Source organism: Perna viridis, chromosome 2, assembly GCF_037379345.1.
Source record: "Perna viridis isolate PV_CMFRI_1.1 ecotype Kerala chromosome 2, ASM3737934v1, whole genome shotgun sequence".
Lineage (NCBI taxonomy): Eukaryota > Metazoa > Mollusca > Bivalvia > Mytilida > Mytilidae > Perna > Perna viridis.
In genome coordinates this window covers 64,466,365-64,493,673 of record NC_142446.1, presented here as the reverse complement: position 1 = coordinate 64,493,673, position 27,309 = coordinate 64,466,365, and the positions used below count along the sequence as shown (strand labels likewise).

The 27,309-nt window shown below is 32.3% G+C and overlaps 2 protein-coding genes across 2 annotated transcripts; both read left to right on the top strand.

Moving 5' to 3' along the window:
- The first annotated feature begins 27 nt into the window (after positions 1–27).
- Positions 28–4,846, top strand: LOC148626467 (uncharacterized). The gene is made up of 5 exons (XM_088571230.1): positions 28–439; positions 774–1,024; positions 1,419–1,956; positions 3,269–3,519; positions 4,313–4,846. Exons 1-5 carry the CDS (start codon positions 192–194, stop codon positions 4,636–4,638), a joined length of 1,614 nt encoding a protein of 537 aa, XP_088427356.1. The 5' UTR covers positions 28–191; the 3' UTR covers positions 4,639–4,846.
- Positions 4,847–7,916: 3,070 nt separating this feature from the next.
- Positions 7,917–26,216, top strand: LOC148626466 (uncharacterized). The gene is made up of 10 exons (XM_088570501.1): positions 7,917–8,073; positions 17,329–17,482; positions 18,040–18,176; positions 18,859–18,946; positions 19,624–19,751; positions 20,846–20,927; positions 21,592–22,076; positions 22,330–22,420; positions 23,781–24,034; positions 24,613–26,216. Exons 1-10 carry the CDS (start codon positions 8,037–8,039, stop codon positions 24,684–24,686), a joined length of 1,530 nt encoding a protein of 509 aa, XP_088426627.1. The 5' UTR covers positions 7,917–8,036; the 3' UTR covers positions 24,687–26,216.
- The last annotated feature ends 1,093 nt before the right edge of the window (positions 26,217–27,309 follow it).

Here is a 27,309-nt window from a genome sequence, read left to right as displayed (position 1 = left end):
GGAAGTCTTTCTATTTCTGTCATCGAGATAAGTGGAAGTCTCGAAAAATTTTCTCGAACAATCGTGATAATTGGTGTATTTTGTCGGTATGAATGACAATTTTATCTCAAAAAGTCACCATAATTTTTCTCGATTGTTAAGATAATTATGTCGACCGTTCAAGTTAATTACCACGACTTTTATTTATTTTGATGACAGAAATAGACTTCCATACCTTCCGCATGAAAGCTAGTATTGAAAGATTATGCAAACTTGGACATTCTTTTGTAGTGGTTTTGATTTTACCGGAAGACATTGCAATGCAATTCAGCCCGTTAACTTCAAAAGGGAATTTTGAATCCGCAAAAGGTTTATGCAAGCATGATGGAATGAAACTTGCAATAATGAAAGTACCAGCAGATCTGAAGGTGTTTTATGGGGAGTTTGGTTCTACCTTTAAGTAAGTTGATGACTGGAGGTAAAATTGATCCATACTTTTAGAGTTGGATTCTGTCAGTGAGTTTTTCCTTATTGTCTGTGAAGTTAAGATTCAAAACAATATGGTAGATATTTGACTGTACTTATTGATCCAAACAAAAGAAATTAAAGGACCATTCTGTTTATGGATCAAATCATTTGGAAAACTCAGACTTTCAAATTTCTTTAAAATTACTAGAAGAACTATCTGACATAGAAATTATATTTTTTTATTTTTACAAATCCGTTTATATAGAAATAAATATTTAGTAATTATTTTAAAATACTCACTTATCTTAAAATGCTCAACATTTTAGTGGTGTATGTTTGTGGGTTGGATTGCAATACAACGAAGAAAAAAAGGTTTTCCTGTGGAGGGATGGGGTAGAAGAGAACTTAAGTTGGACAGCATGGATGGATAACGAGCCTGACTGCTATGAAAAACACTCGAAATGTTCTGCAGTGGAGCATTGCGTTGCCATGGATTTGACAGGAAACTATAAACGAGACACCGTGTTCCGAACAGTATCTTGCACTAACGAAGAGTGTCTTGTGATTTGTGAAAAAGGTAATGCAGTGAAATGAAAAGTAATTTTTCTACAAGCTTACAAAAAGTTAGCAGTTATCACATATTTCCTTCATAAATTAATGTAGAATTGGTTAATAAAATAGAAACAGACACCAAAAATACATTTGTATAAATTGTGTAATTGGAGAATACAGTAGTAATCCAATATATTTTGATTTTGTATTGAATTTGTATAGGTTAAAAAAGAAATACGCATGGGTATTCAGATACATTATTTGTACTTTGCAGCTGATAGTTAAACAATTTCAATCTCACTCAAATTTGACGATCTCGATCCATGCATAAGCTGTTATGACATCTGCAAATACATGTATATGAAACCCAAGACGTGTGTCGGTTAATATATTTAGTTTAAGCGACCGTATCTTTCCAGAAACATCCGATCCTTCTTCTACAACATCACTAAATCCAGTGAAAACCGAGACATCCATCTTTGCATCGAACACATACCGAATATCTTCAACGACAACTCACCCACTGACTAGTATCCCAACCCTTCTATCAAGCTCAACATTAACAACGACGAACACGTTGGATAAAAGTATAACAACTTCAACAGACGTATTGACAACGGAGATGGAATGGTATTTGGTAACAGATACCACGTATTCTTACTCAACCACACCTGTGACATCATTGACGGAAGCCATAGCAACATCTTCAATTTTCGAACAATCATTAACTAGCTATATAAACCAAACGACAGTTAAACCGGACAGAATCTCGTCAGAACCGATATCATGGCAGGGAGTAGACCAGGTATCGTACCATTTTTTCAACGATACGAAAATAACTTTTTCGGAAGCCAGAAAGCTTTGCAATGAGCACCAAATGGATTTACCGATTGTGAAGACTACAGCGGCTTTAGAAAAATTTCAAGAGTTCATGAACTATTTGTATGATAATCAATTGTGAGTTTTATCAAGTTACAATAACAATGTAGTTACGGTATTGATTGTTTGATTGTGTTGCTAATACAGAGAAAATGGGGTCGGATTAAATGCAGTTTGTGTACATTAAATGTCTTTAAATTTTAATATAATTTTCATTTTTAGAAAAAAAAATATAGCTCTTACATTAATTTACATACTTTTCGCGGTCATGATAAATTACTGTATATGGACCCAGCTAGGTGATATTGACCTCGGCCTTAGTCCGAGGGTTACATTTGTTAGAATAAATTTAAAGTCCTCAATTAGTTTTCCAGAGTACCAGTGATGATTTTTTTAAGATGATGCAGTCAGAAATACATTCCAAGCATAAATGATTTCTTGGAACAAAATCAAATTACGTTTACATTTATACGTAAACCTGACCTGAAACTAAGTACCAATCTGCAGTTTCTATATTTTCCTAGTACATGTCAGTCTTTTTATACGGATTTCCTGTTCACGTTGTTATTGATTAAGGGAGCAACCAATCATAGAATAATTTTTTTCGTTCTGGGTAATTTTTTTGTGTTAATATTATATTGACTTTTTGTTTTTAATTCCAGCCTGTCCTGTTTCGTTTTTCATGATGTATTCAAATATGACAAATAATTGTAACATTACAATGTTTACAAGAAACATAATTATCCTGATTTTTTTCACAGATGCTTCTTGCCTCTTTTTACCTGAACGCTCATTCTGTTTTTTTTTACTATATGCTACCATCCTGTTTTTTTTTCAAGTTTAATCCTTGCCTCAAGCCCCATAAAAATCAAATGGATGCTCCCTATCTAATTAACTAAAGATCGACATCGGTGAAAAGACATACATGTAATACACGGAATTGTAGAACTGGGGAAAAAGGGGGCTTTGACTGACATCCAACCGTTACGCTTCAATGATTTTCTTTCATTTCAACCATTTTTTTTTAAAAGAAGGATGCGCACTCGGCGCGCCGAGCCTGGCATATATTTAACACCAGTCGCTTTGAATTCAAAATACTCTGAAAGACTTTAGATACAAATCAAACAAAACCTATGTTATATGTTTTCTACATGTTTTGTAACAAACCATTTTTTATGATGTACAGAAAGCAAGGCATATCCGAGGAGTTGTGCGTAAACTGTTTATGGATTGCTTGTTTCTTTGAACTTGTTTTCACGTTCTAGTGTTTTTTCGTCATCACCCTTGATCTGCAGATCATGATTTTGGTGTTTTGAATGTCGGTATAAGCTTAATTTGAATAGAAGTTAATATTGGCCACTTCCCCTCGTTTAATTTTAACGTTTTTTAGTGCAGAAACTGGTGTATTTTGGATCGGAATTATATGGAACGAGAAAATTGGAAAACATACATGGCTAGACCTGCAACCAGTATTGGAGGATTACTGGTACCCTGGTCAACCAATATGTATGTCTGGTCCTGTATCAACACTATGGAAATGCAACAATGAAGTGAGAGATTGTGCTGCAATTAGGACTGATGCGTTGTTACGGTCCCGATCATGTCAATCTGAACGCCGGGTAATATGCCAGAAAAAAACATGTAAGTAGTGGCGCAAGAATACAAACAACTACTATCTTTTAAAAAAAGATGGCCGACACAGTAAAATTTGTTCTTTTTACATATATTTTTTCTACATTTCATTCAGGAAATAACATATGGCACGAAATTTTAATTTTCAATGCATTTTTTTCGGACGCCACTAAGTTATCAGTATTTGACCAATCGGGAAACAGAATTGTGATCAGGTGACTTGCATTTCAATGGAAGAGCGTCTTTAAGGTCAAAGGGTAAAAAGCAAAACTATACCGACTGCGTCGGAAAAACTAACATCATCGTACATAAGTTCTTAGGACGCTTGGAAATCTCTTCGAATATATTAATATTTGTTTTTCATTTTGTTTCCAAAATGCATAGAATTATTGATGAATTCCAAAATAACTTAGTTCAAGCACTTAAACAAAAATGGTATAATATCTGAAATATAAATAATCAAATTAATACATTCTCAACAAATCTCACATCTGCATAAATTAAAATATAATTGTTGAAGAATCATTTAGATCTTATCTACTAAATAAATTAAAGAGGCGAATAATGGACGGTGTTTTTATTGTGCCGAGACTTGAATGTCCAGTGACCGAAGAGAATTCGTCACGTTAAGGACAGGAATTATTTAAAAAGCACGTGGAGTACCATGATTTCACATCATACGTGCAAATGGCTTTTTCACTTCTGGTTGAAAGCACTTTAACTATCTTGTTTCTTTTTTTACAAATTTGATGAAAATTTTACATGTTTGATAAAACCATCATACTTCTTGCTTCTTTTTAAGATTCCACTCGACCAAAGATTCTGAATTGCAAATGTCCACAAAGGGGGATAAACCAGAAGTGGCACTATCTAGATGGCGCCAACAAAACAGAGACAGAAGTAGCTAAAGAAGTGAAGGAAGATTTTCAAGTGAATATAGAGAAAAATATAACAGTTGAAAAGAAAAATGTATCGAAAAGCATTCGGAAAAGAATCTGTGCCCATGACGACAGGCCTGTTAGTCAGTCTATCGGTGGAACTGCTGTAATTTTTGTTGGGATACCAATTGTTTTAGTAATCGTTCTTGATACGATCAAATTAGCAAACGCTTTTTTATTTCGGAAGTAATTAATAATATTTCAATAAAACTTACATTTTAAAAAGTTCAGTGTAGAAGTTTTATTTCAATGTTTCTAGAAATTATTTAATGATATGTAAAAATCGGGATGATATGTTTAACGTTGCCCTAGTACGTTTAAAGATATGAATTATTAAGAAAATTTAAACTGTTAATATACAGTAACTTTTCCAATTTTCAGCCCGGTCCAATACGGAATGGCCCATGTTGTATCATCTCCGTGTTTGCGGTTCTTCAAAGGGCAAATATGGATTTCCATTGTTACGAACTGGCTGATTCTGTATTGGTTCCGTAGTGATTCTGATTCATCCCTAAAGGCCTCACGACCAATTCAACCAGCCTCGAATCAATATCATGCCCAACACAGAATCACTATATAGTATTGCATATTACGTATAGCAGAAGCGTGCTCACACTCAACTCCTTCAAGTTGGTGGACGGTTTCGTCAGATTCGTGCATCTAGAATAACTTTCAGCAAAACTGCTACGGTATCTCATCATCCAATATAAAATGATTTTAAGTTACGCCTGTGATGGACGGAGCTTTTTCGTTGTTTAGGATGCATCGCCATGTTGTCAAAGGCGCAGTCTCATTCGGTGAGGAGAATGTGTGAGGCTTTCTTCTTGGATAGCTTAATACATTTCTACACAGCCAATAATTTCCTAACTATTATTAAATAAATCGATAAATTTAAAATGGTACCCATCGACGTATTACATGTATGAGACAAAACAGCGCCTCCGCAATTACGCATTCGTCTACTTCCGTGTCAACAAATTTCGCCTTCTGTCAGAATATGTTTTCGCCGTCCATATAAGCTTAGTGCATGTTTTCTTAACATTCCTCTACCCAATTTTGTTTTGATAAATATAGCTGGCTTCCAGTGTAAAATGTGCCTTGTTTACTCCAATATGTTCGTATAGACTTTAATGTCGTGTTTTGGGTTAATATATGACCTAGAATATGCTATGGAAGGGTAGTATTTTTTTTGTTATCGAAAATTAGTATACTTGTACAAATGTACATGACAACTGCTGCGTTGCTCTGGATTAATGATCGTACATTTTGGTAAATATTGGCACAAAAGTACCGAACCATCAACGATGGGATAATTCAAATACGTCAAAGTCCAAGTACATGGCATGAATGCGAAAACAGAAAAAGAAAGGCGATTTACATACACAAAGTAGAGAACAGAAAAACATATAATTGTATATGGGATGTGATTTCATGGAGAATGGGGTACAGGAAGTCGGTATATGGGAAATGTATGGGAATAGGAATAGTGGAATGAGATACAACAAGGTATGTTGAATGGGGTACGATTAAAGGTGAAAGGTGACTTAACAGCAGGAAATGGGAGTTTGCAATAAAGGTAATAGCGAGAATGGCGAAGCGGTGTGAGCTCTACGGTTATTACATGTACTATCTAAATTTCCCTTAAGGTCCCCCAATATACTCACGAAAGAAAAATCATGTCCCGGTAGTAACAAAAATTATATAACTGTTCTTACGGAGAAAATTCATCTCTTCCTTATACCAAACAAATAAAAATACATAGGTGAAGGTTAGGTTTTAGTAAAAATAAATTCCTCTTTTCTGATAATTTTTTCGAGTCTTTCTCTATTTTTTTACTAATTAAAAGAAGTGAATATGATGTTTTTCAAAATGTTCGGGAAAAGAGTGGATGTACGTACGTGTATCTTCGCTGTTCACTGTCGCCGTTGTCAAGAACCTAACCCGCCTTGGAAAAAAATGTAACTTCGATTACATTATCCAAATCGAAGTATAGCTTTTCAAAGATAGGAAAGGCATTTTCTTGTTTGAAATTTGCAGCTATCGTCCGAATTTTGTTTATGTCACATGATATGTGTAAAATATTCCCACCATCGATGGAGAACTGTAAAATTTCTGGTGTCTGTACAAATTATCTGACAGATACTGAAAAGGAGGTTGCTAAAGAAGCCCTTAAGGCATAAAATATGTGAAGTATTGTGAAGCGCTATAAAGTTATCGACCATTTTGAGAGCGAGAGAAAAGGGGGTATGAGATTGGATTTCCCCCATAATTAACATGGCAGATTTTGAAAATATTGATTTCGCTTGCTGCTTAGATATAAACAAAAATATTGAATTTGCGAAAACATTTTCATCCGAGTCAACCCCCCTTTAATTTGTAATGTCCTTTATTATTTTTACGAGTCTCACACAGGCGGTACATGAATGGTAAAATTCACGGTGCTGGTTGCTTTAGGCTATGCCAACCCCATATTAGGGTAAAGAGCAATAAGGAACGGTAAAATAGAAATTTATTATGAGAAAAGTAATTGAGAATGGTAAAAAGGGGAGTGGAGCAATGTGGAGTGAGGAATAAGATACAGGGAAGTTGCCATGAAAAACGGGGTGAGGGAATTGAACATTTGAAAAATAAAAGTGAACTAATTCTAAAACAACAAAAGATAAAAAAAAAACTAAAAGGCTCACACAATTGAAAAAAATATCAACAGAAATTTAAATAACTACAAAAGTGTACTTAGATAAATAGATATGGGGATATGGGGATGAGAACAAAACCACCGGAACATGTAAGACTGGTACGTGCATTTGACTAGGTCGAACCCAATTCACAGACCGTTTTGATTCGAGCTTGGAGAAATCCTGACAACTACAAAACAATGTAAATTTAATATTTGTTGAGTGTAAATCCCAACTAAATATCATAAATCAATTGTAAAAAAATGTTCATACTATTAGATAGTTAACGTTGACAGTTGCTGTTAATTTTGTCTGAAATTCCTAAGACAGAAATAGCCTCATTTGCCACAATAGTGTTTACTTGCTTAGTAATCCAGTGAAATTTGTCACAGCCGAATCAGGAAAAAAAACCCACAAAACTTGTCTGGAGCAGACACGTTTTGAAGTCTCTTAATTCATAAAAGTTTAACTACAATTTGAACCTGGGTCAACAATACGTGCTTAAACCGAACAATTTCTTTAGTTCAAATTTGGTGCGGTTTTGACAAATTTTTCCTTCCTAACTTTCTTTATTCTGAATTATTTGATAAATATAATATAAAAAGTGGAAGAGTATTGGTATTAATCAAGATAAAAAAACAACATTGCAGAATCATTTGCCTTTCTTTAATTCGCAGTTTATAATGCATTTGATATTAAACGGTTCCTTTAAAATATTTTGGCTGTAACTGTAGATAAAAGTGTTGTAATTGTAAGATAAACAACTGATTTAATGAGAAAACATGCACTCCTTGGTTGGGGAAATAGTATACAATGTGTTTGGATCTGAAACACAGGATATGATCATCGAACGTGTAACTTCCGTTGTTTGGGTTGTGTAACTGTCACAAAATAGACGTTGCATATTTCTAAAATGAATGGATTACGGTATATATTCATTGCTGTATTTGGTAAGTTTATTGTTTTTTTATAGAATGCTTTTATCTATTGTAGTTGTTGTTCTCCTCTAGTTTTGGGCATACATTCATCAGGATTGCTGTTCTTTAAAATAAAACTTATTTGTCCAACTTTATTTTGCCAATTAAAAGTAAATGTCTCCGGGTGTACTTTCTTATTTTGTCTATATTATCAAAGAAAATAACAAATAATATAGATAATAATGATAGGAATAATAATAATAATGATAATAACACACACAGCAATATATAAATACAAAGGATTTTGATATCAATCATGACGCCCAATAATATGACGAACAATTAAAGTATTGTAGTACCATTAGTTCTATATTGAAAATAATTATGTTAAAATACAAACGCAAATAATTATTTTTAACATAATAAAAAAGGAGTATATGTAATAATAATAAATAATTGATAATGTAGATACATGTAGGGTTAGTAAGTTTCAACAAATCCAGACCTAATAAAACAATATGGATACCGCTTTCCGACTGCATAGCACACACTGAGTAATCAAGGGAACCAAGGTTATAGCGGTAATCAAAAGAATGTAATCCAGGAACAAAGATGAGACATGGAAAACAGACACACACAAGAAAGAACATAGAATAACTAAAATCATACATCATATAAAAATGAAATAATACAAGAAAGCTATCCTTCCGCATGTTTTCCCCCTTTACAATGAATTTAACAATACAAAGTTTAATTTCCGTTATTAGTTGTGGAAGGTTATTGACATTTTCACAATTAACATTTTAAGTCAAAGGCGATATATTGATTTCATTAAATATCCATAATCAAAATTAATGATGCATACTCATGGTTTACTAGTGCCGAAATGTTAATTTGAAAAATTTGGTTCTATAAATTAAGAGTAACGGGGGCGCATTCACATATTTTCACAAACAGCGGGTGGTCAAGAAAGGCTTCAGAAAAAGTGCAGATTTCGTCGGATCAACATATGTTTTTTCTATGTTACCTGATAAAATTTTTTTTGTTACATACTTCGAATCAATTATTTTATCTATATATTATTTAAAAGCATACTTTTCGAATCGGAGTGATTTGATACGCATCAAAACATTCTCCAATCTCAAGGTCAATATATTTATTTTCCAAAAGTCCGAGTCATAATATTTCAAAATTCTTCCAAGCCACTCCCCTTAAAATCCAGTTGTCTTTATCTTACACTATTGGTTAAAACTCTGTTTCACGAGTTACACGAAGATTTAATGTAATTGTAGTCGTTGCAATTAAATAGAGTTTACGGGGAACATGCGGTGATTTTACCTAGAATTGTATTACATTGTCCAGTCGTTGTTGTAAAGAGCATATTTCGTTTTAGCTTTTGCTTTAACAGCAATGCATAATTTAATATGTTCAATACATAGAAATATATTCAATTATTAATATTCAGTACTAGGATATTTGTAACTCCTATTTTTTTCACATTTTGCTTTCCTTAAGCAGAGGACGCTTACCCTGCCGGTACACCTCGTTCATGCTCCCTGTTTTTAGTCGAGCCCGAGTTGCTCATTTAATTTTGTTGCTTTCTGCGTATTATTTTGTTTATTTTATATTCTTTGTTGTGTGCCTCTGTTTTTGTCCCTGGACTACATTCTTTTGATTTCGGGTAGAATCTTGGTTCCCTTGATTAATATCCGACAACAACAATACCTAAATATTTATTAAATCTTTTGATACGACGCTGCAATTCAAAATAGTTCATTATTTTATGCTTAGTTTGATTCTGCCAACCCACACATTTATAGGCAATTTCGCTCTAAGCATTTTCAAATCGTAATTTTCAAGTATCTTATTTCTAAAATCTAAAATACAACAATATGCCATCTCACATATGGCGCAATATTTTGATCGTCTGCAGTTTCATGACTCATGCCGAATCAGATGTATGTACTAACCAAAATCTTTTCGATCATGGACCTTCACGAGGTATCATGTCTGGCATAGTTTATTATTTGGAGTGGAACTGAAGACTGGAGTTTTGGAGTAGAAATCAAAAGTATAAAGATGCATTTGGTAGTAGGATATATGTTTGATTTAAGATATATTATGTTGAATATAAGGATTACAAAAATGTTTGTTGAAGTTAATGTTAAAAACTGTCTATTTTTTTCTTTAAATTGTGAAACAAAACAAAATGTTACACTATTTATTCAGTTAGATAATGGTAGAATTGAACAACAAAACCTGAACAACACCAAGTAGGGGTCCAAAATTCTACTCCAAGAAACCATTTCATTACACCACTCCGCAGCTTCAGTTCACAGCTACACTCAATAAAATGAACAATACCATCATGTGTAACGGACATGTTTCAATCAAACCAATATTTTTTGCATTGTTTGGATTCCAGACGTTTTGTTGAAATTTACTTAGGTGAAGAATGTAAACAAATTCTTAGTAAAATTGTGAAGCGAAGCTGTATTATCAAACAGTAGCAAGTCTGGGAATTTTATCAATTTATTACGATCGTTAAATAAGTATAAAGTTATCAAAGGTCACGAATGTCAAGATCACGTTCATTTAATTCTCGTGGCAGCGAGACTTAAACCATTAATCTCGCTTGTAGTTTCAAATTTCTCCTTTAATTTGAAGTACAAGGAAGCATGCTGTAATATAATTAATTGAACTGGATACGAAATGTTTTCGTTTGATGATTTAATAGGGCGTTATCATTAAAATTCACAAGTTCATGTGGAAACGTTTGTAAATATAGCGTGAAGAAACTGTTCCCATGGAATAATGACTGATTAGAATAGCATATGTAATTTCTGATTAGAATATGTAATCTTATGAAACAGTTGAAGGAAATAATTACCTTTAGACGAATACTGAATGTCACTTAAAAGTTCTACCCTGAAATACGTCAAAAAGAATAATAAATAATATTATAATAAACAAATAAAAAGCCTGTATTAACCAAACACTTTTTGAATAATTTCAAATACATTTTTGAGCCTTCGTTAATCACTAAACTGTCTAATCGGAACAATGATTACAAACCAAAAGGGTTCGATTTAGACAAGTTCCGCTGTATCACGAGTTCCATTTCGACTTTTGATGGCTGTTTATGAATTCATTTCGTAGTAGCTCATTGTATCTTTGTGTAAACAATGCTTGTCAGAATTTATTGTTTTAAAACTATAATCAAATAAAAAGGGAAATTCTAAAATCAACTAACAAGAATGTAAATTCAAAATTATCTGAGTAACATGTATCAGTTCAGCTCTTCGTTGGAAAGCGACAAAAAAAAAAGTTGTGTGCAGTTTTGGTTTATGTTATACAAACAGTAGAAAAAAGGGAATATTTCAAGAATATCTATTTCTTTCATGATAAAACAATTGTAAGTGTAAGTTTTTGTAAAAATCAGGCAAAATGGGGAAATTAAAAAACACCACCGGTCAGACAATATACTTTCACTCAAGAATACTTCCTCTGTTTGAAAATACTATTATGTGAACTCTGCATCACTGGATTTACTCAGAATATTTTCAATAGAATGTTAAAAAACCCTTGGAATGTCCATTTCAGTGCATTGTAATGAAATTATTACTTAATTTACCAACAAGATATGGAGAATTTCTTCTCATTTGCTTGATTCTGATGGTGCAAATAGTCAAATTACACTTTCAAAATGGTGTTTTTTTATATACAATATTGACACGGTGAAAAAAATGGTTCTCATGGTGCAGGTAGATACAACGTAAGGAAAAAAAAATTCGACAAAAACTGAAATTTAGTTTTTTTAAGTGCCTAGTTACACAAAGTTTTCTTTTCAGAAAAGCCACACCGGACTAACCGACGGATATTCCTATAATTCTATACGTCCAGTTTCTATATTATTACCTCAATTGGATGTACTTTTCTTGCACAACGAATGTTCCAGCCATTTCCAATCTTACCATAGAAATAATCTTTAGAAAATTATACACTTTTTTTGGTCATCAAAGAAATTCTTATCGCATGTGTAGTTACTGTCTATATTTTACACGTTTTAACGTACCATTCTGTGTAAGAATCAGGCACTGGGCGGCACATTTAAATTCTCAATTAGGTCTTTTTTTTGCCATAAACATATTCAGCACATCTAGAAAACAATCAAAATACTACAGTCGAACTTCACTCGCTCGAACACCCGGGATTTCTCGAATACAATTCAAAGTACCATAATTTTCTCCTATATAATCAATATAAATAACCTTTGATTTTTCGAACTTCGATTTCTCGAACACTCGAACTGACTAGTCGGTCCGTCCGGTAATAAATCTTTGGGAATAACCCTCGCTAACTCGAACGCGTCAGCAATTTTGTCAGCTTGGGTAATAAAAGGTGTGAAAAACTGAAACCCTATCATTAATCAGTGTCATTTTAGTTAATTACAGGTAAAATTTAAGTCATCACTAATTAGGTAGTTTTGATCTTTAACATAACACTGATTGAATTTCGAGAATGTTCCGAAGTCGATATCATGGTAAAAGCATGAAAGAAAATCGGATGAAAACAAATTATTGACCAAGGAACTCGAACTCTGAACGTTTTTAAAAGAGAACACAGCATTTTCAATGTCCACAAATCAACATTATCTTCCGAAAGCGAACGAAAAAGATCCACGAACTAACACAACTTCGTAGGAAGTAGGCAATTTCTAACGATAAAGTTAAACTCGGACCGGCACCGATAAAAATCCGGAAATATACGAACTTCAATTTCTCGAACTCCCGATAACTCGAACACATTTCAATGGTGTCCTTTGGATTTCGAGCTACCGAGGTTTGACTGTATTTAAGTTAATCCTGAAACATATGTGACGTAAATATTTTATTTTGACTGCTTATATAGGGAAAAGGTACCATGCATTCCAACTCAATTTGACCACCGATATCTTAAAAAGGCAAACTTTACAAACACTTTGATGGCTATTTCTGGAGGTTATGAGGTATAAATACTTGGATAATGCAATAAAATATCTGTTTGTTTCATGTGCCACATTTTATACACATTTTGCCCGTTTCTTAGACGGAGAAGTACAAAATTAGATTGCTTTATCGATAAATCGTTTTAAAACTTTCTTTGAAAGAAAAAAATATTGCATATCTCTGACATCCAATTTTTGGCTCAGAAACAGTAGCAGAAATAAAGCATAAAGAGAAGAATTTCTATGCATTTAATATGCGTTATTAAAGGTTTATCGTTCTTTTTGTAATAAAAAAATATCAATGGATAACTTCAAAATTACTTGTTACAACAAAACAGATTTATTCATGTAAGATATAAAAGTGTCATTTCTATTCAACTTTTAAGTAGCTGTCTTTGTAAGAATCATGCAAAATCTGAAAAAAATATGATACGCCCCAAAAGAGGCTACCTATTTTTATTTTTGTAATTAAGTTGTTTTATGGGTCTACACTATGAAATGAGTAGTTACTCATTCAAATCTGCCTGCTCTTAGGAGATAATTAACATTGACAATCCTGTAGATTCTATTGTATTTGAGCGTCATTTACAGAGTTATCTCCCTTACTTTTGAAATCTACAGTGCATTCTACATAATTTTTATCTCCTGAGAGCACTGGTTATATGAACAACCACATATTATTTTCTGTTTACTATGACATTTCAAACAAAATATCAAAAATAAAAATATGTAGGCTTTTTACCCATGAATCACATTTTGCATCATTCTTACCTGGAGTGCTACTTAAAAATTTCTTTCCAAATGCAAATAATACCAATCAAATATATTGCAAGTTTCGACGATACGTTGTACACGGGTTATAAGGAATAACTTATCATCAGTAGCATTTGTAAAAAATATATAGGAAGATGTTTATTCAAAATTGGGAAGTTAAGATGTGAATTTTTTGAATCAAGACAATAAAATTAAGTGGTTTTTTTTTCTTTTCTTTTTGACTGTATACAAGAAGTATCAGTAGTAATATAAATCCAGCATGGCGTTCTACCATGTGCAATACAAAGAATGCAGCCTGGGATATTTGGGGCTTTGAGTAAACAAGTACTAACTTTTGAAATAGAAATCCGACGCGCAGTGTAATTTTACTTATATGTTTCTACATTTCTTTCAAGAAAATAACACATGGCACGCAATTTCAAATTTTCGATACCGTTTTTTTGAACGCCACTAAGTTACCAGCATTTGGCCAATCGGGAAACAATTGCAATCAGGTGACTTGTGTCTCCATAGAAGAGCGTCCGTAAGGTCAAAGGGTAAAAAGCGAAACTATACCGACTGCGTCATAAAAAAAAAAAAAACAAAAAAAAAAACAGCATGTTACTATGTATTAATCTCTAGCTACTTCCTAGTGTTAAAAAAAATATATATCAACTCAATACCATTTCCTTTTAGTTAAACATAATGTTAAAATATGACACACTCAAACATCAGTGCAACAAACTTATCATAATTAGCTATCTTCCTGTCTACAGGTTTGTTTTGTTTTAACAGGAAAAATTTTAAGACTTTTCATTTTCGTTACAAAAGATATAAAAATGTTTATTGTACGTACAAATTTCATATAAAAATATTTGATATTAGGTTTGGCTGAATATTCTATCCATAATTGAGAAGATTTGATAAAATATAGAAAGGTATTTCATTCTCACAACACATACAATATATTTGCAAGCATTTTGGTTTAACTCGTTTGGTGTTATTTTAAATAGCTGAATGTAATAGAACTAAGCAAAATAGGACATCACTTGAAGTTGTATAATGTCATATTAAGTAGAACTCATTCTAAAAACCAGAAAGAAAGTGATTCATGCATCAAAATCAGTTTTATTTCTTGTTCAGAAACAGTTACTGATCACATTACTAGTCTCAGTTTTTCATTAGGTTGTTGCACTTTTGAGATAAAAATTATATAGATTGTACATGAAATTGACTCTTTGCAAGAGTTACCGCTCTTGATTTGGTTCCATTTGTTTGATTTCATTGTGAAATGATTGTATAATTTTCTCAGAAGTCCAGATCTGAATACAGAAATGATTATTATTATTATGTAAATATATAGCATATGTAGACTGAAAAACAATCGTTTGTTCTTTGGGTTTTTCTACACCATGAATCACTTTACCATTGTCAGTGTCTGAATTTTATATGGACTGGTACTTAAGTATTCAAATATAGCTTTTGATGAAAGTCACTATTCACATTCGACAGTAACTGGTAAAGAAAATGAACATATTTGATACTTGGATTCAAAAGCCTTATTAAGTACCAGTCCATATAAAATTCAGACATTACTTATGGTAAGGTGTTGCTTAGTGTAGAGAAAACCATGCAACAAACGGGTGCTTTTTTTGGTGTACATAATACCATATTTTTTGTGGCAATAGTCCTTTCTGTATTTAGATTTGTACTTTTGAGAAACCACAATTTCAACCTCTTACTGCAATAAATTAAATCAAATCAAATCAAGAACACTCTTACAAAATGTTAATTTCATGTACATTTGTTTTTTTGTTCTCAAAAGTGCAATGCCCAAATGAAAAACAAAGACTGGTTATGTTGTTGGTAACTGATTCTGAATAAGAAATATAAGTAAATTTGGTGGGTGTTTGACGCATGAATAACCTTCTGTCTGACTTTTATAACGACTCTACTTAACATCCGTATGGTCGACATTCTACGGTTGCCACCAACTAAAGTATAAAAACTCAAAAGATATCTAAAAGCTGAATAAATAGTGCCAGTGGCATATGTGGTACTTATTCTACTATACGGTAACAGTAATATCTACTTTATATTGTCAATTACAAAACAGCGAGAATAAACTAGTTTAACTTTGATGTTTCCAGCCCTGATCTGAAACCAAAGTTACTGTTAAAGTACTATTGTTCGTGGGGTACCAATTTTCGTGGTTTTCGTGGTTAGTTAAACCACAAAATTTTTCTTCAAACAAAAAGGAGATTTCCATTGATGTGTACACTGAAAACTTCAAAACACCACGAATTCAAGAATCTTCGAATTTGTGTTTCTTCCCTATTTGACGGAAATTGGTATCCACGAAATAAAGTACTTTCACAGTACTTCAAATTTACATCTATAGCATAATTTCTTTAGGGTAGTGACACATAAATTTCATAAAGATTAATACAAATTGTCTTGAATTTAACTAAATTAATAGAATTGTTATCAAAATATGACTTAACTGTGTTCCTCGAAGAATATCTTGAAGACAAGTATTTTCCAAACAAACTGCTATGGAAGAAAACAGTATGTCAGTCTATAGAAATTTACGAAAAAAAAACCGATGGCGAAACGAGGTCGAATACAGAAATCACTTGGAACGCTATGCCAAATCCCACACGAAGCTAAACGAACTACTGAGACTCGCGGAGCAAAATCCAAGCTCAAATGAACAACAATGTTTCCTGTTAAATAAGGATCATTACCTATCAAAAATGGACTATGCTCCCTATGTAACTATTACTCAGATTGTATACTTTAACATCATGTGCTGAACTGTACGTACCTAACCCAAACAAGATGTAACATGTTTTACAAAGTTGTGGATATGCTTTCAGTTCCGGAATCCGTCTCTTTTTTATTCAAGAAGATAGCGAACTCTTAATATCGATGCTTGGCGGCGTGACTGAACATATACAAATAGCAGAATACATGTCTCTTTTATATAATGGTTTCAAATAGGATTTATATTGTCACATTTATGACCTGTTGTGATATTACGTTAACTGTGCATGTGTTATAACAGAGCCAAATTGTAAAATGCCGCTTTAACATTTCATTTGGACTATATATGTTTTTTTCTTTCTTAGTTTTGTAAAAGAGTAATGTAAATATTTTGATTTATGTGCTACTTATATTGTACCTAATATTTAAGAACTCTTCATTTATTGAGGAAATAAAGATAAACAATCAATCTTTGATGTTTCCATCGCTCATCTCTAATCGACGAAAATTGGTATCCACGAAATAATATACTTTCACAGTACTTCAAATTTAGATCTATAGCATAATTTCATAAGGGTGGTGACACATAAATTTCATAAAGAAGAATTTAAATCGTCTTGAATTCTGGTCTTGTAAATGATTCGTATCTTGAAAATAAGTCATTCAGTAAGCACATTTACAAAGTTAAATAAATAAAAACTCAGCTTATAATTTTTTTTATAGAATTTTTGGATACGTTGAATGACAAAAATGTAGCTCATAAGACATATGTTCCCTTTTAGTATCTGAAATTTCTGGCGAAGAGGTCGTTAGCTGCAATATGAATCAAGCGGAAACCTGTGCGATTGAGTTTCAAAAACAGTATGACGATGTTCTTATGGAATATGACTCACAGGTTAACCATATAACCACACCAAAAATCTCAAACTTTTGCAGGTATGTTAATTTGTCATAATACGATATATTTGCATTTCATGTTTTTAGTTTGAGAGCCATTATTCAAGATGTACCCTTGCGAATGTCCTGCGTATGATATGATTTGGTTTAAGAGCTGTTTCTTTACCTTTCATCAAAAGTTAATATACACACGAACATATATATGTCAAGTCTCTAGCTGTATTTTCGGAATATATATTAGTGTAAAAAAATGAACTGTTGATTTGAAAAATGAGCTGTTTCCACAGCCAAAATGTACTAATCCTTGTTCAAAGGCTGATACATTTAGGTTGTCAATATAAGCATGCATGATGTGTAACCATTTCCTTCGTGGTAATTGTATGTTTCTGTGCTTCTCATGGGCATCCCATCACAATGCAATAGTCTTTTAATTTGATTTTTTCCCGTTTGCCAAACTAAACGTTCAAAATATTACCAGTAATAACTTAGATTTATGAAATATAGAAGTTTGTTTCATCTTCATCGTGCAAATATCGTAGTCTAAACACTAATATTTATATACGTATTAATGAATCGTATTTTCATATTTATATAAGAACACTATTGATGGGTGACAGTATTACTCAGTGTTATGAGGACAATATTAAACTGTGCAACGAAGAGGCATCAAAATATATCAAAGTCCAATGGAGAAAAACAGATGAAGACGCAACAGAATTTTGCAATAATACGGGTAAGTAATACATGTATTGCAATGTGTCATGTTTTCATTAAGCTGTTTTGCTTATGACGTCGTCGATATTCAAAATTGACTTAGACACACGCAAGACTTAGTCCTATTGGAAATGCCTAATTCATTTTATTGCGATGGAAAAAGAAGTCATTTGCAGTTGATGAGAACACAGGAAAACAAAACGGTATATAAAAAAAAATAGAAACATTCTTGACAATGTATGTTAAATTACATCACACATCTCAAATTTAGAACGTCCATGTAGGCATCAAACAGCAAACTGTACACATACGTTAAAATTTAATTCAGACATAAAAGAACACAAACAGCCCTGATCACAAACCTTTTATACCCATTGATTTTGATCTTTATGATGTAACCAAATGACCCAAAACAAGTAAAGAAAACATGATGTTAAGATGTATATTTGTATATGATTTAATATCTCATTCGGAGTGAAAATGCTCTGGTCGATTGGGGTGGTACGTTTAAATGCATCCATATGGGTTGCTGCTGTTGTGAGTTAGCACAATAAAGATCAAATTCAGGCAATCGGTCTAGTACTACGCAGGCATTGTTCGATTGGTCAATTGTTCTCGTGAAATGCATAAAATATCGACCATAAAACGTTAAACCATACTCAATCAATCGATCAATGAATCAATATCGCATTTACTTACAGTGTGCAGTAACTTCAAAGAGCTTTCTGTGTGCGCATCCAACATTTATGAGGATGGTATCACCGATGGTCAAGTTAAAAGATTCTGCAGGTAATGTTTTGCTATACATTTGTTGAATAATCATAAGGAGTAACGCATTACCTGTTTGCCGAATGAACAAGCGACTCATGTTTTATTGTACAGAACCATAATGTTGTCCTCATCAATCCAGGAACGAATTGTTGATTGTTATCTGGTCACGCTGTTATTCAAGGATAAACTCCGAGAGAAACTGGATTTTAATTAGCCAATAAGAATCGGGATAACAAGGCAAACTGAGTACGGCACTATTGTTCACAATAGTAAAATAAAAAACTGCTGACCGGGAAAACAGAACTATAGATACTTTTTGAAGTATAACAACTCAGAGACACCTGATATTATCCTAAAAGCTTGCCCGAAAATTTACACGATTATTTGTCAAGCCGATTATTTGTTACATAACGTGTGATTACTATCAATATCAATATTAATCATCTTGAAGGGATCAAATCGATGGGCATCAGTAATCATTTGGGTTACTGAATTGTATACCAATCGATTTTTTTTTGGTTGAACTTGGGCCATTCCAGCTTTATTCAAGATTAAATTTTGGTACATTCATTAAAATGATCTAAAACAGTTTAGAGATTTAGCCATACAGTGCTTGAATCTAAAAATATCCGTTTAAAATATCCAACTATCCCGTCAGAGAATAGTCTATTACAAACTTTTTTGTGTGTTTTCAGGACATTTAACGAAAGTATAAGTTGTGCTTTGCCCTTTCTGGAGAAGTCTTGTCTTTTTGACAAAAAATTCTATTATTCGTTGGTAGCAAGAACAACGCTTGGGTATTATGCTAGAGCATGTTTTACAGGTGAGACTGCTTACACAATTTAACATTTTAGCTCATCTCAAAAACTTATGATATGATGATAATTAACAAAACCTCAACAATATTTTCTCTCCTTCTCCATGTTTATATTTGATACAGTATATATATTGAAATTTTAAACAAATATTCAAATAGAATCAAACAGATGAGTGTAGAAGGCACATGATTTTCAAGTTGTAGTATTTTTGCTTACTTAAAATGGCAAAAAAGGATAAATGTGATCGTTATCATGTACTCGTGGATCGTTATGGTGTATCCATCTGCAAAATGAGAACCGCTTTGTGGACCTAGTCTTTCCTCTTTCGTCTTCCCTGGACATGATAAATTATGAAACATCTAGAAAAGCAGAGGAAGCTTATCATACCGGTGCACCTAATCCATTCTCAAAGCAAAGCTTTTAGTTGAGTCTTTTTTGCTTATCTACTTTTGTTTCTTTGCTCGCGTTATTTTGGTTATTTAAGTTCATTGCTGTTTACTATTGCCCTTGGAATAGATTCGTTTTCATACCACTCGAAATTCCGTTCCCTTGATTTCTCATCCATCAGATATACCACTAGAATATCTGTTACAGATCGCTTAATATTTTGTACTTTTTTGTAAATATCCAAGAGTTATCTCTCTTTGAAATATTGTTCTCTTGTGTTTTCTTTGTAAACCAAATATTTTAATAGAGAAAGTAGAAATATGGCTGAAGATGGTAACATCTAGTACAACAAATGACACTAAGAAAACAACCCTCAGAAATTAATGCGTTATTTCAAAGGCTTTTGGAATGATCCAAAAATAAGAAAACTTCAGATATGTGAGAGTAAATGTTAAATATAAATACAAAAAAATACACACAAATAGAGAATCTCTTTCTATCATGTGCCACAGAATTTGTTTTCGATGGTATTTGAAATATAGTGTGTACTTCCTTTTGTATATATGCAATAAAAAGAGCAATAACCAATAGAAACCCTCTCATGTGATTAGATACATAATAAACTCTTAATTTTGAATTCCTTTCGTTTGAAAAAAATATTCAAACTCTTAATTTTCGACTGTCATTGATAGATTTTTCGCTTTTTTATTAGGATGTATTACATTGGACGAGACTATAGCAGCAATAAATGCCTGCTGGTCCATTACTAGAGAAAAAAGCTTAAAAGCGTGCCAGTAAGTTTGTATTCAAATCATTTGATTTTCAAAATACAATTTTAGGAAGTGTTGAGGATTGATTGTTAGTCAAAACGTTATTTAACCGACGTTAGTTTTTAAGACGTCACAGTACAATCTATGTTTTGTATTATCTGCAGATTTTAAAATGGGCAGTGCTTTCCTAGTAAATACAGGATACATTTGCAGGTTTTCGTATAGATTTGAAGGCACACCACTAAAACATTCACATTTATTTATGGAAAATTGATAGAGCAAAGTGTTTAGGAAACATAACAAAAACAACAGAGCGTTCGGGTCCTCCTAAAACCGTTTGAAGTAAACATATTATGGAACCCCCAGAGATCGAACCAATCAGATGGCCCTCAATAAATTAGTCTTAAAAACTTTCAGATTAAATTTATTATATTCTTATGTTGTACTGATATATTTGTCCACGTTTTATCTATCAGAATATCACAGATAAATTAGATACATGGTGTAAATATTACGATCAGATGTCTTAACGTCAAAAAATAATTTAATAAACTCGTCATTGGGAAGGCAACAATTATCATTTTCACACAAAAACGTATATGGTAAAAGAGATAACTTCAGTTAACAAAGATACAAATCTACTTTGTGTTTAAGATTCTGCACATATTGTGCTTTTCCTTATTTCCAGGAAGCATATCAAATTCAGGAAATGCCTACATGGAAAGGGAAATATTTGTCCAGAGGTAAGCCAACTAGTACCAAAATTTTTGAGGTATGATCACTATGAAGTATATTGTACTACTACTACATCAACCACAACAACAACAACGACGACAACTCCTTTGACGACGACAGTTCAGACAACAACAGAAATACCAACCACTGAATCGACGACTGATTTACCCATGATCACAACCGAAACGACGATCGATTCATCGGTGACAACAAATGTAGCAACGACTGATTATCGCATGACAACTGAGGTGACGACCGACTTGCCTAGGACTTCAACTGTTTCCAACATACCTGAGACTACTAAAATGGAGGTTAATGAAATAACAACCACAAAACAAATTATAATAACTCCAACGAAGGTTACAGATAAGGAAATCATAAAAGATCCTCCATTTAAGGATAATTCTGGGCAACTGAATATGAACAAAGTTGCTACAGGTAAGTGCTTTCTATCAGTACTAGAACTTTTTGTATGTAATTTATGTTGACTTTCAGTTACAGGTAGTTTGATTGCACGTTTAATTGATTTCAAAGTTCACGGATTTTTTTCCTTTATATATTTGTATTTTATTTTCATAATTTGGACTTACCATTTATACATGGCAAACTATTTTTTACCAATATCAAAATATTTGTATTTTGTTTTAAAGGTTTAAACTTTGAATTTGTACATAATGAAATTTCGTTCCAGAAAATAACTTGAGAAGTCTGATCGAGAACTGTTTTTCTACATTTAATGTTGATAATTCAACATTCCACAAATTGGATTTTAGCAAGTGCACGTGAGTACAAAATAAGTAGTTAATATAATGTATATTAATTAAATTAGCATACATAGACAGCTTACTATGTATTGTGCAATTGTTTGTGTTTAGTCAATTGTGATTTTTTTACGCAGACACAAGTGGTAAAAACATTTATATACCATTCTTAACCATTATCACTCCTAGATATTATAACACTAATCCATACACGCCTTTTGTAGTTAGGTTATCTTTTTGTAACCTGAATTCTAATGACATAAGATTACAGTACAGATTTTAAGAACAAATTTGTGGTTGATGAAAAAACAAACCAGTTTTTAGTGGAGTCCGAGGTGCTCATTTACTTTGTTGCTTTGTATGTATTATTTTGGTAATATTATGTGTTTTGTTGTCTGTGTCTGTTTTCCATGTCTGGTCGTCTTCCCAGGCTTACATTTGATTGGTTCGTAAAGTGAAATTAAATAGGTAATTGATTACGATGACCGATGAAAGCGCTAATTTGGGACATTTCCCCTATAATTTATACTTAAAATATACAGGAGAAATATTGAGGTACAATGTTACAGCAAATGTCAGACAACATTCGCGAACAACTAGATTTGCAGCTATAAGAGAAGTATGTCTGCGAAAAATCTAATGGCTACTTCGTGTTGTCGGTCAAAAAAAATTATGAATATTTCTCTTTAGCATTTGTGCAATCATAAGCTTGACAGCATGTTAAGGAGATTAAAAACATTCGAATTTTGCATAGCCTTGTACGTTATACAAATGCGCATTTTGCGTTAAAAGTTGTTTATTTTTGTTTACATGGGTATGATTTTTCATAAGCGCCTAACCTAATGCAAAGATGGTATTTCCCTTTAACTTCGACAAAAAACCTCTTATAAGCTTTTTTATCTGTAGAAAGAAGGTTCATAGTGTTTGATATATATGTATGTTGTCTAAAATTAGTAACAGCAGTAATGCACATAATGGACACTATGTTGAAAGTAGACAACCCAATAATATTAATGACAAAACTTTGTATTAATTTAAAAAAACAAAACAAGATTTAATATTAGTGAAAAATAAATGACTGTTGACGGCGACGGTCTGAATAAACTAAATAAATGAATATAAGAAAACAAATCAGTTCCGCCTGCAGCATCTGTCTTATTCAAAGTAAATTGATTCCAGGCAAGTTCCAAAGGTAACGTCAAAAGATAAAATACAATTGCAATTGATAAATTACTACAAATAAAAGGAAATTTAACAATTTAGAAATCATCAGTTCAGATTTTAAATGTTTTTGTTATCTTTGTAAAGTTTATGGTCTATGTATTTTGAAAATAATTACAGTGAACAATATATATATGTACAATTATCTTTCCTCTTTCAGTCTTCTGATTTCCACTGTAAACTGCCTTTACATGGGTCTCAACAGTACACAAGGCTCTTTTTTATTATATAAATTAATCCCACCTTACGGCAAAAATATAACAGATAGTGGTCTCTTCCGACAATGTAGAGACATTATATTCCACCACAGTAAAGACATCTCACGTGTTGAAGCATCGTGTGGTAGACCAAAAGTGCGAAATCCAGCTTGTACTGGACACGGGAACGGGCTTATAGGCTGTAATAATGAGAGTGGTAAGGTCCTCAAAAATATATATATCATAGACATTATTTTTAATAAAACTATTCATTTTGTGTATAACAGATTCTTTCCTGGTCTTTACTAGCCTGGGTCATTTATTACTTATGTAAGATAAATTCAATACTTTTTTTTTTTAAAAAGGAGCTGTTATAGTAAATTATTATTTTCATTTTTAAAAAAAAAGAATCTGTCGCTTTTACTTCGCGGAAATAATTACTGTGCTGGTTTAGATATCATGGTGTACCATTTCCTGTCTGTTGGTTTGCACCTGGAATTATAGGGCAATATTAATTTCGGAGTTTAAATGAAGTGCTTGTATATGTAATGACAGGGCGCTATTTTTTTCATTTTTTGACATGCACAATGGACATAAATTAACACTAAAGTTTTGGACGGTTTTATCATGTGTTTTCCTAATTCTCATCTGCCTCATTGAAATATCAATACATACATTACTCGATGAAACCACATTTGAGGAGAAAAATAAAAGGAAATACATTTAAATGAAAGACAATAATAGTATCCACTTAATAACTTGAGTTAATACTTTTTTCCATTTTTGCTGTTTTAGGTGCTCCAAGCCATAGGGGATTCGATGTGGTGTGCACTGTTTTGTTGATGACGTTTTCAGTGTTAATCAGTTGATGCATGATTTAATTATCCTTATTTGTACGTACATTCCTCAGTATGTCGCAGAGAACAGATATCGTAATGTACATTTTGACCACAGATAATTAAAACACAATTTATGTGTAACAAGAAGGTTATGTTTCTTTGTAGTAAGTTGTGCATTTTGTACAACTACTGTAAACCGTGAAATTTGTGCTGCAGTTTTAGTTTCGCTATTTTTGCTGTAAAATATAAAACGCAAAAATTGAAATCCCGTGAATATTTGTTTGAAGAACATTTATTATGATTCGGGGAGCTATCGCAAATTCAAAATTGCACCAAAGTAGATTTATCACAAAAACCGCGAAATATTCTGTGTCACAGTATATGAATCAATTTACTTCCCGCTAAATGAGCAGGTATATAGCGATTATGGTATACTTCCGTCCGTTCGTCCAATAGTCGTTTTTCATATTCTTAAATTTAACTTCATTTTGTAATCACAGACAAGTAACTCTCTACATATTTGTAATCCGTTAAACTGGTTTATTGTCATATTGGAGCAATGGAAATATATAGGCTTCAAATTAAAATATTCAATTTATTAGATTCGCTTTAATTAATTTTCAATAACGTAATCAAACCATTCGGATACTTACCGAATTGAAAATAGTTTAAATTTCCAAGAAAATGTTCCCCCTTTCCCCATTGATACCGCCAAAAAGGTTGTCGTGTGTTGTTGGTTTATGTCCCTTTGAAAACAAACTTGCTAAAATGGTTTGGATTTCGTAAATTTAAAAAGAGACTATTGCAATATTTTCTTTTTTATACAACTATTTATTAGAGCCACTTGATATTTTGAATGTATGGTATGTCATGTGGTGGAAATCGATTTCAGACTCGGGTAAGATCAACATGGTTATCAAGGGGTACAGAGGGAAGTAAGACATTTTATCCTGGATTGTTAAGTGCAAGATTATATTTGAAGTTTAGTGACATATAGTCTTCTAAAAAAATGTAAAGAAATTTTTATTACTGAATGCATTGAAAATTCTTAAAGGGCTCTCGATTAAAATAGTGCAAAAATATAAACCAAATTCAAATTGAATTAGACATATATTTGATTGCTTCTTTAATCGATAATGAATATATGAGAGTCGTGATTTTATATGTTTTATAAACTTTAGTGATATACGTGTAATGCTTATTTACAATAAATAAGGATCAAATGCGTCTATAGTACTGCATGTGTACGATTGTACATAGTAAGAAGCGTGTTCATCGCGATAGAACATATTGAACCACATAATTATAGGTTGTTTGTAATTTTGCCTTTAGAATTATAGAATAATATTCTGCCATAACATTATTTTGTTATTGCTTTAATAGATACTAATGCCTTTTTTCATAATTAAGATATTCAATATCTTGAAAGTCTTGTCTTGTTTCTTCTACGGTTTCATCATCTTTATAGCTATTCAACATTGTAAACATTCATTTTCTACATTTTGTACATTGTGTATGCTTGTAGTATTGAACAATATCATATAAGCACATGCTACATCATGCTTGTGCATGTCTGTTTTCCATGTCCGGTCTTTGTCCCTGGATTACATTCTTTTGATTATCGCTATAGCCTTGGTTCCCTTGATTAATCTACCTAACACATTTGATCACGATATTTCCAAGCGCAAACAAGAACTGAACATTTTAAAAAAAAATTCATATCCAAAAATTTATCAAAACTAAAGCAAGGTTCATGCATTTTATTCCGGTTTTCTATTGTCACACATGAAATTAACCAACAGTATATGTTCCACCATCATTTATTACAACAACCATGGAAACGATACATGGTAAATAATATGTTTTTTACAGTACTTAGCAGTAGTTTAATAATTAAGTAGCAGTCCTTCTGAACAACAGACAGAAGGCGATGCATGTAAAAAACCTGATAACATATCCAGTCTTAGTGTTTCATTTAGTTGTTGCGTTTTCGAGGTAGAATTATAATACAAATATAGATTGTAGATGAAATTGACACATTGCAAGAGTTATCGTTCTTGATTCGGCTTGATTCGGCTGATATTATTGGTAGATAAATGCATGATTACTCTAAAAAGTGCGGATCTGAAAGCGAAATGAATAGTCTTATATAAAAGTATAGCATTTATATATATTGAAAAAAGCATCGTTTGTTTGGTGTGTTTTTCTATACGATGGATTATTTTGCCATTGGCAGTGTGTCAAGTACATATTGGTACTTAAATTAATATACAAGTAAAGAATTTAAACAAGTGATGTTAAGCATGTACGACGCAAAATTCTGATCCGATTGTCAACCAACCTACGATATGCTGGTCAACGTATTGATAAGATATAGGGTTATTCATAAATATGCAAGAAATATTTTGTCCTGTATATAAGTTATATGAAGTTATGATCGGAGAGATAAAATTTTGGTCAGATTTTTTCTTATTGCTTAACAACCATTTTTTATCAACCTTAGCTAACAGCTAGAATAAAAGCGTTAAGCGAAAGATAATTTAATCACTCAACACGCAGATAAACTGTCTTTTATACTTGTCACATTATAAACATGTAATATTGCCATTTATTATGTTCTTTGGTGTACATTCTAAGTAGTCGTTGTACGTTT